We start from the raw sequence: 16,605 nt of genomic DNA on the forward strand, positions 1-16,605 counted from the left end.
CATCTTGGATGACAATGTTGAGTACATTTTCAGGAAACATTAATTTTGGAGTGAACTAATCTTTTAACAGCCACCGAAGCCACAGCATCCAGTCGGTGGAAAAGGGGCAGGAGTCTGCAATGCAAGAAAACTCACCCACACGCCTCCGTCGCCCCTCAGCATGCTGAACAACAGCTTCAGTTCCTTGACTGTGATGCTATAGCTGGCCAAAACCCCCAGCATGTCTACTAAGAGATCTGAGGAAGACAGAAAGAAGAGAACAAAATGACTCAGCATTATCGGTGCACAGAAGTGCCGACTCATGAGGATGATGTCACTTGGGGCAAGAAGCCAATCGTTATCTTTCCGCTGGAACATTATCTACAGCATGTTCTCCTGAGGCTCCTTTAGTCATCGGATCACAGCCGATCGTATGGAAATGCAAGTCTATTCATTCACATATTGGCTGTAATGGCTTGGTGTCAAACCGTCTGCTGATGTAATTTGCGAAACATCTGCGTTATGAATTTAGAGGCTCTTTAAAGCGCTGCGTGAGATGTGAAATAATCTAATTTCGGGAAAAATAACAACCCCTCAGCAGTGATGTTTGTCGTGGCGTAATATCATTGTAATTTGATTTTCAAAATAACCCAGTTACACGCCATTCACTCAAAGGCCACAAATTTGGTCAAAAATGGACAGAAGCTGGAAGCGCATGAGAACTAATAGTCTGATTAGCAGCGGCATTTTCTAACACGCGGATCTGTCTAAAGAACGGTAAGAGAGAAGCTTTCTCCCAAATGTGCTCACAGAGCCAATTTTACACATTACCCCTGCAATAAACGACGGCCATGGTCCACTGATCGTAATTACACAGAAATATTGGACACAGAATGCACAATGAGGGGTTTAGTGAGACAGTGAAACCTATTTTTCTGAAACGTAACAGAGCCAAATCATAGAGGATTGGAACATATGGACGGGAATGTGATACAACAAAGATTACCACAGAAATTACGGATTCTGTTCTCTTTGGTGAATTGGGTTTTTATTCAACTGAATTATTTGAACTGAAAACACTGGTGTAAACAGTGGATGTGTTCAGAACCAAAGTGCCTTGAATTCAGGAGGCCTAGGACTAAATGTGGGGTGTTTGCACTGCTACAGTATGTATCTCAGAATAGGCATATACTTTATTTACAACAACGTGACATAAACACTACTGGACAGGGAGCAGAACTGTGGAAAACAATAAACTTAAAACCAGTGCACATAATTGTTAGGTAAATGTTAATTCTGACGCACAAACTGACGGAACACAATCTAGAGTTTAAGGCATCTATTTTACATACAACCAAAACCACCAAAAGATGCTGCAATACTGTAAGAAATGGCATTATTAGTATTATAATTTTTTTATTAATTTATTCATTTTTTAAATTAATAATAAAATAATGTGTATCAATAATAATAATAATAATAATGATAATAATGATGATGATGATAATATTTGTAATATTTAATATTTATAATAATATTTATTATATTTCATTTTTAATAAAAATGATGTTTAAATGATACAATAATGTTTATTATAAATACCATTATAAAAATAATAATAAAATACTGTTAATGAAAACATCAACAATAACAACAACAACTTGATATATTGCACTATTTATATTTATTATAATGTTTACTTTTTATTTTTAATAATAAAATATTTAGTAATAATGCTAACAATAATATTATATTTATATTTATTGTATATTTAAATTGTAATGTTTAATAATAAAATATTAAAAATAATGCAAATAATAGATATTTATTGTAATATTTATACTGTTTTTTGTACTATTTGATATACAAAATGAAATAATAATAATAATAATAATAAATAGACATTTAATTATTTATTATAATTTTTACATTTTTGTTTGAATACTAAATTATTAAAAGAATGTTTATTATTAATAATAATAATAATAATAATAATGATAACAATAATTTATTTACTTTTATTGTGATATTTATACTATTTATTATTGTATTAATATATTTTATTTTATAGTTATAGTAATATATTTTAATAATAGTAAAGTATTATTATTAATAATGTTAACAATATTATTAATAATGTTAACAATAATACGTTTATATTTATTGTAACATCTATATGTTATTGTATTAATATATTTTATTTAATATGTTTATTAAAATGTACATACTTATAAATTGATATTGAAATATTTGTATTTATTATTATACTACCTACTTTTTAGTTGTAATGGTAATAAAATATAAAAAATAATGTTTATTAATTATTAATAATAACAATAATAATAATACATTTATATTTGTTGTAATCTGTATACTATTTATTATTGTGCTATTTAATATATTTAATTTAATATACTATTTAACATATGTTTATTGCAATGTTAAAATGTATACACACACACACATTTAAATAAACATATAATATACATCTATTTTAATAATAATAAAAACATGTTCATTATTAATAAATAGATATAAATAGATATGTATTGTAATATTTATATTATTCATTACTGTACTATTTAATATATTTTTAATAATAAAAATACTCTATATTATTATTAAAAATGCAATAATATTAATAATATTATTATTATAATACAATGTTCCTGGTTTCAGGTTATCCTACCTGTTGAGGGCCCTGTCCAAATATTCTCTTTTTTATAAGTTTATTTATTACAGTTAATTTTTATTTAACTTTTCATACCACGTTTGGATCCTACAACTCCTGCACGTCTCGCTACGCTTTACATTATTCTTCACCTGCAATCATGTCGTCGACGGCGCTCATCTTCTGCAGCACCTGCTGGATGAGCCCCACCTCGGTGCTGGTCTGTAGGTTGCGAACGCTCTTCCGCAGGATAGCTGTGAACATGCTCCAGATCTCCGCCTGACAGGTGACGTCACAGTGCTCCAGCAGCTCCACCATGCAGGCGATGCTTTCCGCGTCCTGGATGATGAAGTTCATCTCCAGGTCAAACTCTCCGCCCACCAGCTGAGAAAGAAAGACAGAGCCAGTGTTAGTCACAAATAAAGTTATTGAGGAAAATGTTTATTGACGAGCAATATATTTTCAATCAACCCACGCGTTAGGGTGATAATTAAACAATTTTAAATAAAATATACTGTTGACGAGACAAAAGATATTAAAGTTTTTGCACATTATTTAAGGTGTTTAATGTCATTTAAGTCAGAGTGAAATTGCCTAAAATTAATGAATGAACACAACAACAAAAAAATATATGGATGGATGGATGGGAATATATCAAGCCTATTTCATATGGCATTTTTTACAATACAGACCTCTAAAAAGCCGCTTTATAATGAAGAAAAACAGCATCTGTGTCTTAAAATTTCTCAAATAGTAATTTCAGTTATACTAAAATGTAATTTCATCTGTAGAGCAGCTGTACAGAAGACAATATAGTGCAATTATTCACCACAATTTAATTTAATTATTCAGTAATCTTATTCAATAGCTGTGAATGAGATTGACACAGGGCACAAAGTGGATGAGATGGACAAACGAAAGTAATAATGAAGTTAGAGAATAAAATGAATTTGAGCAGAAAAGGCAATTGGAAAGGTCTTGTGAGTGTAGTAAATGTGGGAAGAAAAGCAAAGGAAACAAATAATACAGAGAGAATTATTAAAGGAGCAGTTTTTGAGGTCGCTTCCGCAGAGAGCAGCACTCTCAGCCTGACAAACAATGATTGCGATTTGAGAGGGTCATTTAATGCCAGGGTAGAAAGAACATAATGACCTCACACACACACTTAAAAACCCTCTACCTCTCAAACAACACACTGGAGAGGAAAGAAACAGACAAACCAATCAGAGATTGTTCCTGCTCTGCAGCAAACAATAATCAATGGCATCAGTCTTGGAGTTCAACAGGCATGAAATTGGCCAGCTCTTGGCCATGCAAACTACAAAACCCCTAAGTAAATAAGCAGGTGATTTGGAAAATAAAGGCTGAAATGCCTGTAAACTACATTTCGGTGTGGAGCCGAGGTGCAGAACCTCCTAAAAAGAGTGCAGTGGGAGAACTATTGATTTTCACACTTCATCCAATACAGTCAGATTGGGAACGCTCTGGCGCTTTAGAACCTTTTGTAATTGGGCCGTCGATAACCTCAGCACATGTAATTGCCCCGTGCCACTCACCTTGACCGAACATTCACCTTGATTATTTTAAATATCTTTGTGAGGACCTTAAGCATGACTTTACTATTATCGAGAAAAGCAGGGGTCCAACCATCAGGATCACATTGTGAGATCCACTCCTGCTTTTATGCACTATATAGCCTGAAAAGTCTTATATACAAGCATGCAAATGCTTCTAGCTATGCAAGTTTGATTTCATGCGTCACTGTGTTCAAACGTGTCAGAATGCATTAACTGCGTTGTATTCTCAGTGCCGCAGGGTTCGTCGGCATTAGCATAAACTGTCTTCTATGGTCATTTTTCTCCTTCAGGTCAGCAGCTGTCATTATGCACAGAAACTTGCAAAGGAAGTTAGTTCACTTCAGTTCACATGCTAATAGAAGGCATGTGAATGGATACTTTTGATGGTAACTACTGTAGGTTTCTAGCTGGTCAGCTGCCAGTTTTATAACGAAATACAATGTCTTACAATTATGTTTTTCACACTTATTATGGCATGACAGATTGGTGTATTCGCCTCTGTTCAAAGCATTCGGGACATTCTTTTCATTAAATTATACAGTTTTTTATACCTTCTTATGTTCCTTTACACTTATATAGTGCTATAACTTGTAATAAAGAGGAAAAACACATTTATAGTTTTAAAAATTGAAAGCTGAAAAGTAACAAAGCACAATGCTTATTGCGATTACTAGGTGGCTGGTGTGCTACAACCCAAACAGATTTGAAGATGTGTTGAAATGTTTTTTTTTTTTTTTCCAATAATTTATTATACCATGAATAAAACATCTTGTGAATAGTCAAATAACTTTTTACCTAGTAAAAAGTTGGAGTTGGAGCCCACTTCAACTGTTTTAATTTAAACGTATGTAAAGAATGAAAGGTTGGACGTCACAGATGATTTTTATGGAGCAGTAGGTTCGTGGAATTTTCACATTAATTAACGTTATTCACGCAATATATTGCCTTGGTATGACCTTATTTTCAAAATACAATGACCACGACTTTTTTTTTTTTTTTTTTACTTTATTCACATAATACGACTTCATAACGTCATCTAATAATGCTGTCTTTATTCGCAAATTAGTATGACTTTATTGTCAAAATATTATAACTTTACTCTCATAGTGCTACGACTTTATTCTCAATATGGCTACGAATTTATTCTCGTAATTTTGTGTTTTTTTTTTCCCTCAAAATATTACGGCCAGTTTTACTAACAGCTTTTACCTCTCTGGGCCTTGAACATAGTAGCTGCATTGCTGTCTATGCAGGGTCAGAAAGCTCTCGGATTTCATCAAAAATATCTTAATGTGTGTTCTGAAGATGAACAAAGGTCTTACAGGTTTGGACAGACATGAGGGTGAGCAATTAATTACAGAATTTTCATTTTTGGGTGAACTATCCCTTTAAGCTGGTATGATCTGTTTTTCCAGACAGTTAAGACAGGATTAGTTCGAAAGAGTTTCCACGGTATCATTCCATTGAACTATTTACAATCCATATAGTGCAAACAGAAGGACAGCAGGGATGACAATCCTATTGATTTGTCACGGTTCATCACTCCCAGAGGCCTTTAGCGAATAGATGATTAATTACGAGATGTTTACTCATCAATAATTTGAAACCCAGAGAGATCGGGGGTAGTTTAGTAAACAACCAAACAACCAAAAACGTAATTAAGATTTCAAACAAATGGTTTATAACAGGGAAACAAAATATACATGTGGAAAAACTCCACACACTAAAATTGTGTACATAATCGGTACACTTCACACAAGGATGCAGCAAAACAAGAATAGACTTGTTTACCTCCTACACATGACACTTATGGGATAAAACTAGACTTGCACAAACACAAAAAGACGGAGGATAATACTAGAGTTTCTTTCTGACCCTTGAACACTGACAGCGGTGTCAAACACTATTTTTAAACAGCAGGAGCTGTAACAAAGAGATCAGACAGAGCACGGTACAGCCTCCAGCACATTAGCTCACAATCTCCTCACCACTTCGGTCATGTTTTATTACAGTGGGAACAGACTTTATCTGTTTAAGTTAATCATGGCAGATATGGCGGATGGGATCGGGAAACAATCCGAGCCAGATGCGCAACACGCCAGGCCACATCTCTGACCGATGTGTCGATTTTATCTGGAAAATTGAATTTTTAGAACATTTGCTCAGCTGCAGTACAGCGCCAAGGCATTCCCTGTCTGATGTTAGAACGTCATTCAGCAGAAGCGTGAGACGTTTATGATTTAGCACGTTTATCCGAATTTGCTTTTTTAAGAAACATTTATCAGATGTTTATACATTAATATGACGCTGAAATCCAAACATAAAAGAAGTAAAAGAAGAAGTGAAAGGAATGTTAAATGTATCAGCGCCCAAGAAAAAAAAAACATGCACTTCAGCACTGAAATAAATCAAAGAAACAGAGCAATGCAGCAGGGAATATTTGGAGAATATATGAATGATTTACTTGAAGTGCTTGAATACTTATAGTTGTCTCACATTAAACATAAAAAATAAAATACAAAACACTTCAGCGTTAAAATAAATAAATTAATACAACTAGCATTTAAATACAGCATAAAAATACTGGTAACACTTTACAATCAGTTAATGCATTAACTAACATGAATGTACAATGAACAACACATTTATTACACTATTTATTAATCTTTGTTAATGTTAGTTAATAAAAACACAGTCATTCTTTGTTCATGTCAGTTCACAATGCAGTAAATGCTGAAATTTACATTAACTAACATTAATATTGGCTGTAGAAGTATTGTTCATTCTTAGTTCATGTTAACTAATGTAGTTAACCAATGTTAAATAACGAACCTTATTGTAAAGTGTTACCAAAATATTTTTTAAAAAGCATCGTAACAGCAAATGTTTTGGAAAAATACCTATGAATGAAGTTATATTATCTGAACACTTACAGATGTCTTTGGACATTGAAAAATATAATAAAATATATCCATATCAAAAACAAACAAGCAAATAAAAAGAATAAAGCTTATAGATAAATAACTTAAAGATAAATAAATATTATTTTTTAATTATATCATTTAAAATTCTCTATGGGATGTAATATGATATCAATGATTATTTTAAAATGTATTTATTTATTTATTAGAAGTTTGTTCCCTAAAGGCAACATTGCACCAAAATGGACAAACTGAAATATTTGATATTTTCAGGCATAAAAAAAGAAATATACACTACCAGTCAAAAGTTTTTGAACAGTAAGATTTTATAGTTTATAAAAGAATGCTCTTCTGCTCACCAAGCCGGCATGTATTTGATCCAAAATACTGCTGAAGCGGTAATATTGTGAAATATTTTTACTATTTAAAATAAGTGCTTTCTACTTAAATATTTTTAAAAATGTAATTTATTCCTGTGATCAAGGCTAAAGTTTTATCATCATTACTCCAGTCATAAGTGTCACATGATCCTTCAGAATTAATTCTAATATGCTGATTTGCTGCTCAAAAAACATTTATTATATTATTATTGTTATTTTACATTATGATGTTACAAAAGATATCTATTTCAGAACGTCAAAGAAACCTGAAAAAAATTCTACTCAGCAGTTTTCAACAAAATAAATGTTTTTTGAGCAGCAAATCAGAATCTCAGAATGATTTTTGAAGGATCATGTGACTGGAGTAATAATGCTAAAAACTCATTTATTTTAAATAATAAAAAAATTCAGAATTTTACTGTTTTTGCTGTACTTTGGATTAAATAAACGTCAGCTTGGTGAACAAACTTACTGTTCAAAAACTTTTGACTGGTAGTGTGTATAATGAAACATCAATTTCTTTAACCAGATATTTCACAAACATATTTATCTGGTTTTTAAACATCAAAAAGCAAAACACAATATATATTATAATATATTTTAGATAACACACTGTCTCAGCCATCTGTCATGTGCTAACAGGGAAAGTCTGATTTTCACCCCTCAGAGAATAGCAACTGCTTTAGCTGTATGCTAATATATGACATGCTAACTCATTGTCAGAGATTACACTCCGTGCAGCACTAAAGCAGTTAGCAACAAATTATTTTTCCACAGGGCCCCTTTCCTCTACTCCCACCCACTCCAAATAATCAATTACTATCCAGACAGACAGTTGTGTTTGGAAGCGAGCTAATTCATCTCGAAACGAAACAAGCCACAAGCCCAATAATGAAAGGGGGGAGAATGTGATTTGCACAGTGTTTCTTTTTTTTTCCAAGCTGAAAAACAACTGCGGGCAAATGAAGCAAATCACAAGTGTTCTTAAGTGCTAAATTACTCAACAGATAACATGATGAACGTAGTAAACCGCACGCCAGCGACAGACGAACATCTCTGGGTTGATGCTTAATCAATTAACTGATTGATCTCACATCAGATTGGGGGTTCGAGGGACGCTTTTTGAGGAACATTTGTATTTAATGTGATAGAGAACAAATTATTCAAAGAACGAGAAGCCTGAGAGTGAACTAATCTCCGCTTGCCCACACATTTACGCAAAGGCAGGGCCAGCTCACGAGCATCGATCGCCGCCCTACAGAATCCATTAGTCGAAATTAGGCCAGAGCCTTAAGGTAGCAAGCCGCACGGGTAGAATTAATTCTCCTCCTATTGAATTTCTCTTTTCCATCGAGGATCCCAATTAGAGCACGGGACAACACCACCTTACGAGCTAATATTTCAACGTCTTCATTTCTTCAAGATGAGACCATTTCAAATCACTGTATTAAAAACTGCCGACACGCTCTTTAATTAGGCACTGTGATTACACGCTGACAAATACAATGATAGAAGGGGCAACTGTGATGGACTGAAAATAACTGATGCTACAAAGCCTAACATATCAGGTTGCCAGGCAACCATCTATTCTACAATCCACCATGACGTCCAGGTCCATTTTGAGAATGTGAGTGGCACGCTAAACATATGACATGGCAGCAAGAAAGGGGAGCAGGTACAGATCAAGACTGAGGAACAGAGCGCTCACTGTATACAACTGGAGAAATCGGCGGTGGGAGTTACGTGGGTCTTGAGCTAGCGCAAGAATGTTTTACCGTGACACTGGATATGACGCAAACGCAGAGCAATCTGACGAGAGGGAGACAGAGCAGAGGGAACATTTCTAAGATTTCTGTACACAAAGAAATATTGCTAAGCCGCCCCACAAGCAGGGCATCACTATTTTTTAACACAAAGCCTGTATGTTGTCGCATAAGGGACGCTGGCATTGTTTTTCAAGCCAAACTGCTCTACTGTGAAGAAGACCAAGATCTAAAGCTCTGAAAAAAGTCACCCAACTCCTTATTCACATGTATATTTTGTGGATAAGCCATTTACAAAAGTGATAAATAAATAAATAGTAAATAGATAAATAAATATTATTTTTTCATTATATTATTTAAAATCCTCTATGGGATGTAATATAATAACAATGACTATGTTAAAATGTATTTATTTATTTATTAAAAGTTTGTTCCCTAAATGCAACATTGCACCAAAATGGACAAACTGAAATATTTTTGAACAGTAAGATTTTTATAGTTTATAAACCAAGCCGGCATTTATTTGATCCAAAATACAGCTAAAGCAGTAATATTGTGAAATAATTTTACTATTTAAAACAACTGCTTTCTATTTAAATATATTTTAAATGTAATTTATTCCTGTGATCAAGGCTAAAGTTTTATCATCATCACTCCAGTCATAAGTGTCACATGATCCTTCAGAAATCATTCTAATATGCTGATTTGCTGCTCAAAAAACATTTATTATTATTATTAAAATTGTTATTTTAAATTATGATGTAACAAAAGATTTCCTTTTCAGACAAATGTTGTTCTTCTGAACTTCAAAGAAACCTGCAAAAAATTCTACTTTCTACAGTTTTCAACATAATAAATGTTTTTTGAGCAGCAAATCAGAATCTTAGAATGATTTCTGAAGGATCATGTGACTGGAGTAATGATGCTATACAATCAGCTTTGAAATCAAATGAATAAATGACATTTTAAAATATATTCAAATAGAAAACAGTTATTTTAAATAGTAAAAATATTTCAGAATTTTACTGTTTTTGCTGTACTTTGGATGAAATAAATCACTGTATATACATCACATGTATATTTTGTGGATAAGCCAATTACAAAAGTGTTAAAATAAATAAACAAATAATCAGTTAAAATGGTTGACAACAAAGAAAAATGTCTTTTATGGATATTAACGAACGTTCAAAAGTTTAGGGTTATAAGGTGTTTACTTATTTATTTATTTAATTGAAAGAAATTCAACTGATAAGTAACTAAATAAATACATTCATGGACAATGAAGAGAAATGTTTATTATGGATATAAAAAAGTTCGAAAGATTTAGGTTAGTAGGTTTTATATTTATTCATTGATTGATTGACTGATTTATTTATTTTATTATTTATTTATTGAAACAAACTAATACTTTTATTCAGGAACAACTCATTAATTTGATCAAAAAGTGACAGTAAATATGTTTACAATGTTACAAAAGATTTCTATTTTAAATAAATGCAGTTGAACTTACTATTTATCAAAGAATCTTGAAAAAAGTGAAAAATGTCTATTATCTTGGGAAAATGTCTATTATAGACATGCAGTAATGTTCAAAAGTTTAGTAATAGTAGGTTTTCATTTATTTATTTATTTTAGAAAATAAATTTTTATGTTTATTCAGGAACAACACATTAATTTGATTCAAAAGTGACAGTAAAGATGTTTATAAAATTTCTATTTAAAAAAGAAACCTGTAAAAAATAAAAAAATAAAAATATGACGAAGATCACAAAAATACTAAGCAGCACAACTGCTTTCAACACTGATAAATAAATAAAAATAAAAAAATAGGTATACAATGACAAGAATTGTTTATTATGGATATAAAGTAATGTTCAAAAGTTTAGGGTTATTAGGTTATTTATTTATTTATTTATTATTTACTTTTTTATTTTTTGAAAGCAATTAATGATTATACATTAAACTGATCAAAAAGTGACAGTAAAGATGTTTATAATGTTACAAAAGATTTCTGTTTCAAAGAAATGCTTTTGAACTTTCTAGTAATTAAAGAAACCTGAAAATCATAAAAATACTAAGCAGCACAACTGGCTTCAACATTGATTGATGGATAAATAAATAAAAAGCTATGATAAAAAGACATTTGAAACTGTATTAATATTTCACAATATGACTGTTACTGTATTTGGTGAGCAATAAAAACAATAAAAAATAAAAATAAAAATGACAGAACTTTTGGACAATAAAAAACAGTATCACAAAGAAAAAAAAATATTCATAAAATAATATTTAATTAAATCCTATAATATTAATTTAATTATAAAACACAAAATGGGATAAAAATGTTCTTGAATATGACTGCCACCTTAGTTTTGGATGAGGGACTGCTGTGGTACTCTTTAATCCTGTTTTTATAAATACAGCCCATTTACACAGGAAGGTAATTGGCTTTGTGGCATGACGGTGCTTTAAGGACAGGTGGATCCGGATGAACTACACACATCATGTAGCAAACAGCAGGAGACCTTCATCCACCCCGTAACTTTTACGCTTGCGTCATTTTTTCACTTTTACCACTGTAGCAAGAATTTCATCATTTGAACACACCTAGGCATGTTCTGTTAAATAAAGTAATAAAACAGGAAATGCATGAACCGTGCTACTGTTTTGAGAAACTTCGGATTTATTGTTGAAGTATGCACAAAGCTCTTAATTACAGCATGCCTTCCAACTCTCGCCTGCTATGAATGCTTTGAAAGATTTGTGGATCTTACGGACGCTATTTGTGCTGCCATCTGCTTTCTTGAGGCAGGACTGTCCCTGCTCACACCCAGCACAACACAACCGCTGCAATTAGCACTGCGGTCTGTGGAAGAGAGGCATAAACTGCCCGCGGCACTGGCAGGGACAGCCTCACTTCACAGTTGGTCAGGCTGTTGAGCACACTCTGCTTTCTTCTGACAGTGAATGATGTTCATAGAGCTAACAGCAGCACGCTTCCCTCGAGTGCATAAGGCGAGCCTCACTATTACAATCGCTCAAAATTAAGAACAAATTTCGTCATGTAACTCAACCCAGTCAGATTTACATCAGAGGGATCCAAGCCACATAGGGAGCAGAATATCATATAACGCAACCATTTAGCAATCAACCCCTAATATTTACATTGTCAAATAATCTATATTTATAACTAAACATCTTCAGAAGGAGCAATTAAGAATCTTTGATGAGAAAAGAACAAAATAGAACAGAACAGGGAGTTATGTAAGCGTATTGCATCCTGATGACTCCCGGAGTTTAATTTACCGCCGTACTCAGAAAAGATACTTCATTTGGTGCAAGGGAATGAAGGTGTGAGGAAACCTGTTCCAATAGACCACTGAGCAAGTAATTATGCACTTGCTAGCCTAGCAATCCTCTCACAAAGGCCTGAGCCAAAAGAGGCGAAGGCGGCAATTGGCACGGGCTTCTCCAGGGTTTGGCACGAGGTTCTGCGTCGGCGTAGTCGCTGGAACGCTGCAGTCTCCCGCCGTTAGATTGAGCAAGGACGGGGATTCTGTGACCTTACTGAGAAAACGCTACCTCTGACATTTGCTTAGGTCATTTCTGAATTCAGCGATATTTTAGTATCAGTATTGTAGTTTTTAAATCATATTTTGAATTTGTCTTTACTTTTACATAATTTGTAGTTATACACACATACACAACCAGCCAAAAGTTTTTGGACAGTAAGTTTTTTCAAAGAAGTCTCTTCTACTTAAGCCTGCATTTGTTTGATCCAAAGTACAGCAAAAACAGTAACATTTTGAATTTTTTTTTACTATTTAAAATAACTGTTTTCTATTTGAATACATTTCAAAATGTGATTTCAAAGCTGCATTTTTAGCATCATTACTCCAGTCACATGATCCATCAGCAATCATTCTAATATTCTGATCTGCTGTTTAAAAAATATTTATTATTATTATGTTGAAAACAGCTGTGTAGAATTTTTTTTAGGTTTCCTTCATGAATTGAAAGTTCAGAAGAACAGCATTTACCTGAAATAGAAAATTTTTTGTAACATTATAAATGTCTTTATCATCACTTTTGATCTATTTAGAGCATCCTTGCTAAATAAAAGTATTATTAAACTGAAGACTGGAGTAATGATGCTGAAAATTTAGCTTTGAAATCACAGGAATAAATTACATTTGAAAATATATTCAAATAGAAAGCAGTTGTTTTAAATAGTTAAAATATTCCACAATATTACTGCTTTTGCTGTATTTTGGATTAAATAACTGTAGGCTTGGTGAGCAGAAGAGAATTCCTTAAAAATAACATTAAAAATCTCACTGTCCAAAACTTTGACTCTACAATGTATATTTAAAAATTTATTTAAATTAATACATAAAAACTCTCTATATATGAAAAAAATTATATATATATATATATATATATATACATACACACACATATACATAAACACAGACACAAAATAAAATGAGAAATACTGCCTTGGCTACTAGCAGAAATATAATAAGTTTAAGGTTTTTTTTTCCCTTATAATTGATTTTAATTCAGTTAAACTTTACTTCATTCAATGTTTTAAAGTTTTTTATGGTTTTAAATTTTGTTAACTATAATAACTCTGGTTCTTACATAACCACTCCATTACATAACCGCTCAAGTGAGAAAATTTAATTTCAGGTAAAAGCTATTCTTCCAAAATCAAAACCATTTACTCACCCTCAGGCTGTTTGAAAACCTGTTATTTCTTTTTCTTCTGCAGAACACAAAAGAAATATTTGGAAGAATATTTCAACTGTTTTTGTCCATAAAATGAATTTCAGTTTATGGCCAAAAATAACATTTTTAAAAAACATGAGGGTCAGTAAATGAATGTCAATGACAGCATTTTCATTTTCAGGTGAACTCTCATGATATAATGACAAAGATGTGCCACTGAATAATAAGATGTGCCATGTTTATGTGAATATGGTAAACCAAGGGACTGTCTAATCTCAGAAACATACTGTAATCCTCACATTAATATTCTTAAATTGCCATTTTTCATTTGGTGGCTCCAGCCGAGACGAAAGTTCAAACAAACATTCCTAAAGTAGGAAAAGCAAAAAATAATGAGGTTGTAAACATTACAGATCAGAGTGTTATCTTCTGCTAGTCTGGAGGTCTTATCTGAGTTTGTTTACTTGCGCTGTGGCTGAGCGATATCCTTCAGTGGAGCAGCCACCGCGAGGCCACTCATTTTCAGATTCAGTTTTCTCATTGCGTTTTTCAATTGCTTGCACTTGAGATCTTAGAAGGATTACTGCGGCCTTACCATCTGTTGTGCAGTGCAGCTGTTTTGGTTTTACACTCTCTCCCTCTTGGCCACTCACAGAATGCATTCGTTATTTTATATAATGCGCCGTTCGAGATTGCGGCTTCCCTGCCACGGCCTCATTGCGCCAGGTCAGCCTCTCTTTATCACGGCCCGCCATAAAGGTCATCGATTGGTTCGTCTGGGTTAGGCGTTAAATGTAAATTCTCCAAGGCTTGTCCTGATAGGTGGCACACATGGCTTTGGGGAATGGGAAAGGAATTTCTATAGAGACGAATGTGTGATATCTATGTTTGGGACGCTGGGACAGAGTGATGAGAGAGACGAGAGAGATAGGCATGACTGAAAGCGGTGACTTAGAGTCAGTAGGACGCACTCTGTGGAAAGAATATGTAATTTCGGCTCGGCAGGACGGAGGACTTCAGAGATAAAAAGATGCCAGAGGAAGGTGATTTAATGAGGCATTCTGAATGAACAAACTTGAACGTTGATAAATCATCGGAGAGGGAGGAATACAGAATTTGTGTGTAAACAAGAAACGCCATGCTGAGAGGACAGCTGTCAGTGGAGTGACAGCTTTAATAATAAACAAACACGCTTGTCTTGAGACTAACTTCCTGCAGAAGCATCACGAATGACAATGAGGGACAACGGACATATGGGAAAGAGCCATATGCTCAATGCATTTACAATAGCCTTCCCCTACATATTTAAGAATGCTTACAAGTAGAATTGAAATTTACCAAACTATGCGGTAAATAACTAGTAAAAAAAAAATTAAAACAAAACTTTAAAAAAAAGGAATCAAAAACAAAACTTGAAGAAAAAAGAAAACTAAGAACAAAAAACTACAAACAAAAATAACCTGACGTAAAATGAACATTAAATAAATAATTTGCAAACAAAACAAAACTTGCATTAAAACAAACAAACAAAAAAAGTAAACAAAAACAACAAAATAATATGTACAAATATTTAGAGTTAAATTAAAAAACAAAATCAAATGTAGTGGCCCAAGCTGATTACAATGTGCTAGTTCACTGAAATCAGTGTATACCTGTTGTATTACCGCAGTTCAAGTGATCCAGTAAGTGTGTGCATTCAAGCTGGCACGCACACCCTGTGCACACTGGTTAGAGGTGAGAGGACACCAGTGTACGGCTGGTTAGCCATTAGCAAGCATTAGCCTGTGGATGGGACAAAGGCCCATTGAAGGGCTGCATTATTAATCTAGGCCTTCAAAGGCCCGAGCAGCTGAGTGTCAGGGCAGAGTGGGCTAATTACGTATTCGTTTGCCTGGGGTAATTTGCACCCATTGTGCTGTTCAGGCTGAATCAAGACATGAGATCACAGATTAAACACTTAACGCCAGAGGAGAAGAGCTTTTCAGAAACACAGGGCAGGAGGAGGAGGAAAACGAGACAGGGTGAGAAAAAGTATAAAGGGTAATAATACAGCGCTTTAGATGCATAAGACTGGCTTTATTTGGTTTTACTCCAACTATATTGTACATCAAGGTTTTTAATGGTGTTTGAGGTCTGCACTGAGACTAGACAAGTCATTTTTTCTTGAAGAAAATCAGAGAGGTGCCATTAAAAAGTCATGAAGCACGGGTGTTTGTGGGTGGCTGCAAGGGCACTGCTATAAAAAAAAACATTTTTTTCTGTATCAATTGGAAAATGGAAAAACGAACTACAGGGTCTGAGCAGACGGCCTTCAGACAGACTAGGGGTTAAAGGATGATAAAACGGCCAAGGTACCATATGGCTAGTGATAGACTGAAATGAATTTTTTTACCAATACGCAGAAACCAAAATGAAAGTTTTCATTTAGCCAAAAAGTCAAACTGAAAATAAGGCAGTTTTTATATCAACTTTTTAATGATATTATTATCTATGATATAATTATACATGCATGCATCGTAGTACTCTCGTGAACATGAACCACTGATGTCACATGGACTATTTTAACAATGTCCTTACTAACTT

The 16,605-nt window shown here is 33.3% G+C and overlaps 1 protein-coding gene across 8 annotated transcripts in view; it reads right to left on the reverse strand.

Moving 5' to 3' along the window:
* nbeaa (neurobeachin a) overlaps window positions 1-16,605 on the reverse strand; it is a 162,573-nt gene that overhangs the window by 87,597 nt on the left and 58,371 nt on the right. For all 8 annotated transcript variants that reach the window (XM_051120760.1, XM_051120765.1, XM_051120763.1 and 5 more), the window contains exons 2-3: window positions 2,803-3,034; window positions 136-236 (exon numbers count right to left, since the gene is read on the reverse strand). In XM_051120760.1, coding sequence (XP_050976717.1) covers window positions 136-236; window positions 2,803-3,034 — 333 coding nt within the window. The remainder of the gene's footprint in view (window positions 1-135; window positions 237-2,802; window positions 3,035-16,605) is intronic.

This window comes from Labeo rohita, chromosome 10 (genome assembly GCF_022985175.1).
Source record: "Labeo rohita strain BAU-BD-2019 chromosome 10, IGBB_LRoh.1.0, whole genome shotgun sequence".
Taxonomy (NCBI): domain Eukaryota; kingdom Metazoa; phylum Chordata; class Actinopteri; order Cypriniformes; family Cyprinidae; genus Labeo; species Labeo rohita.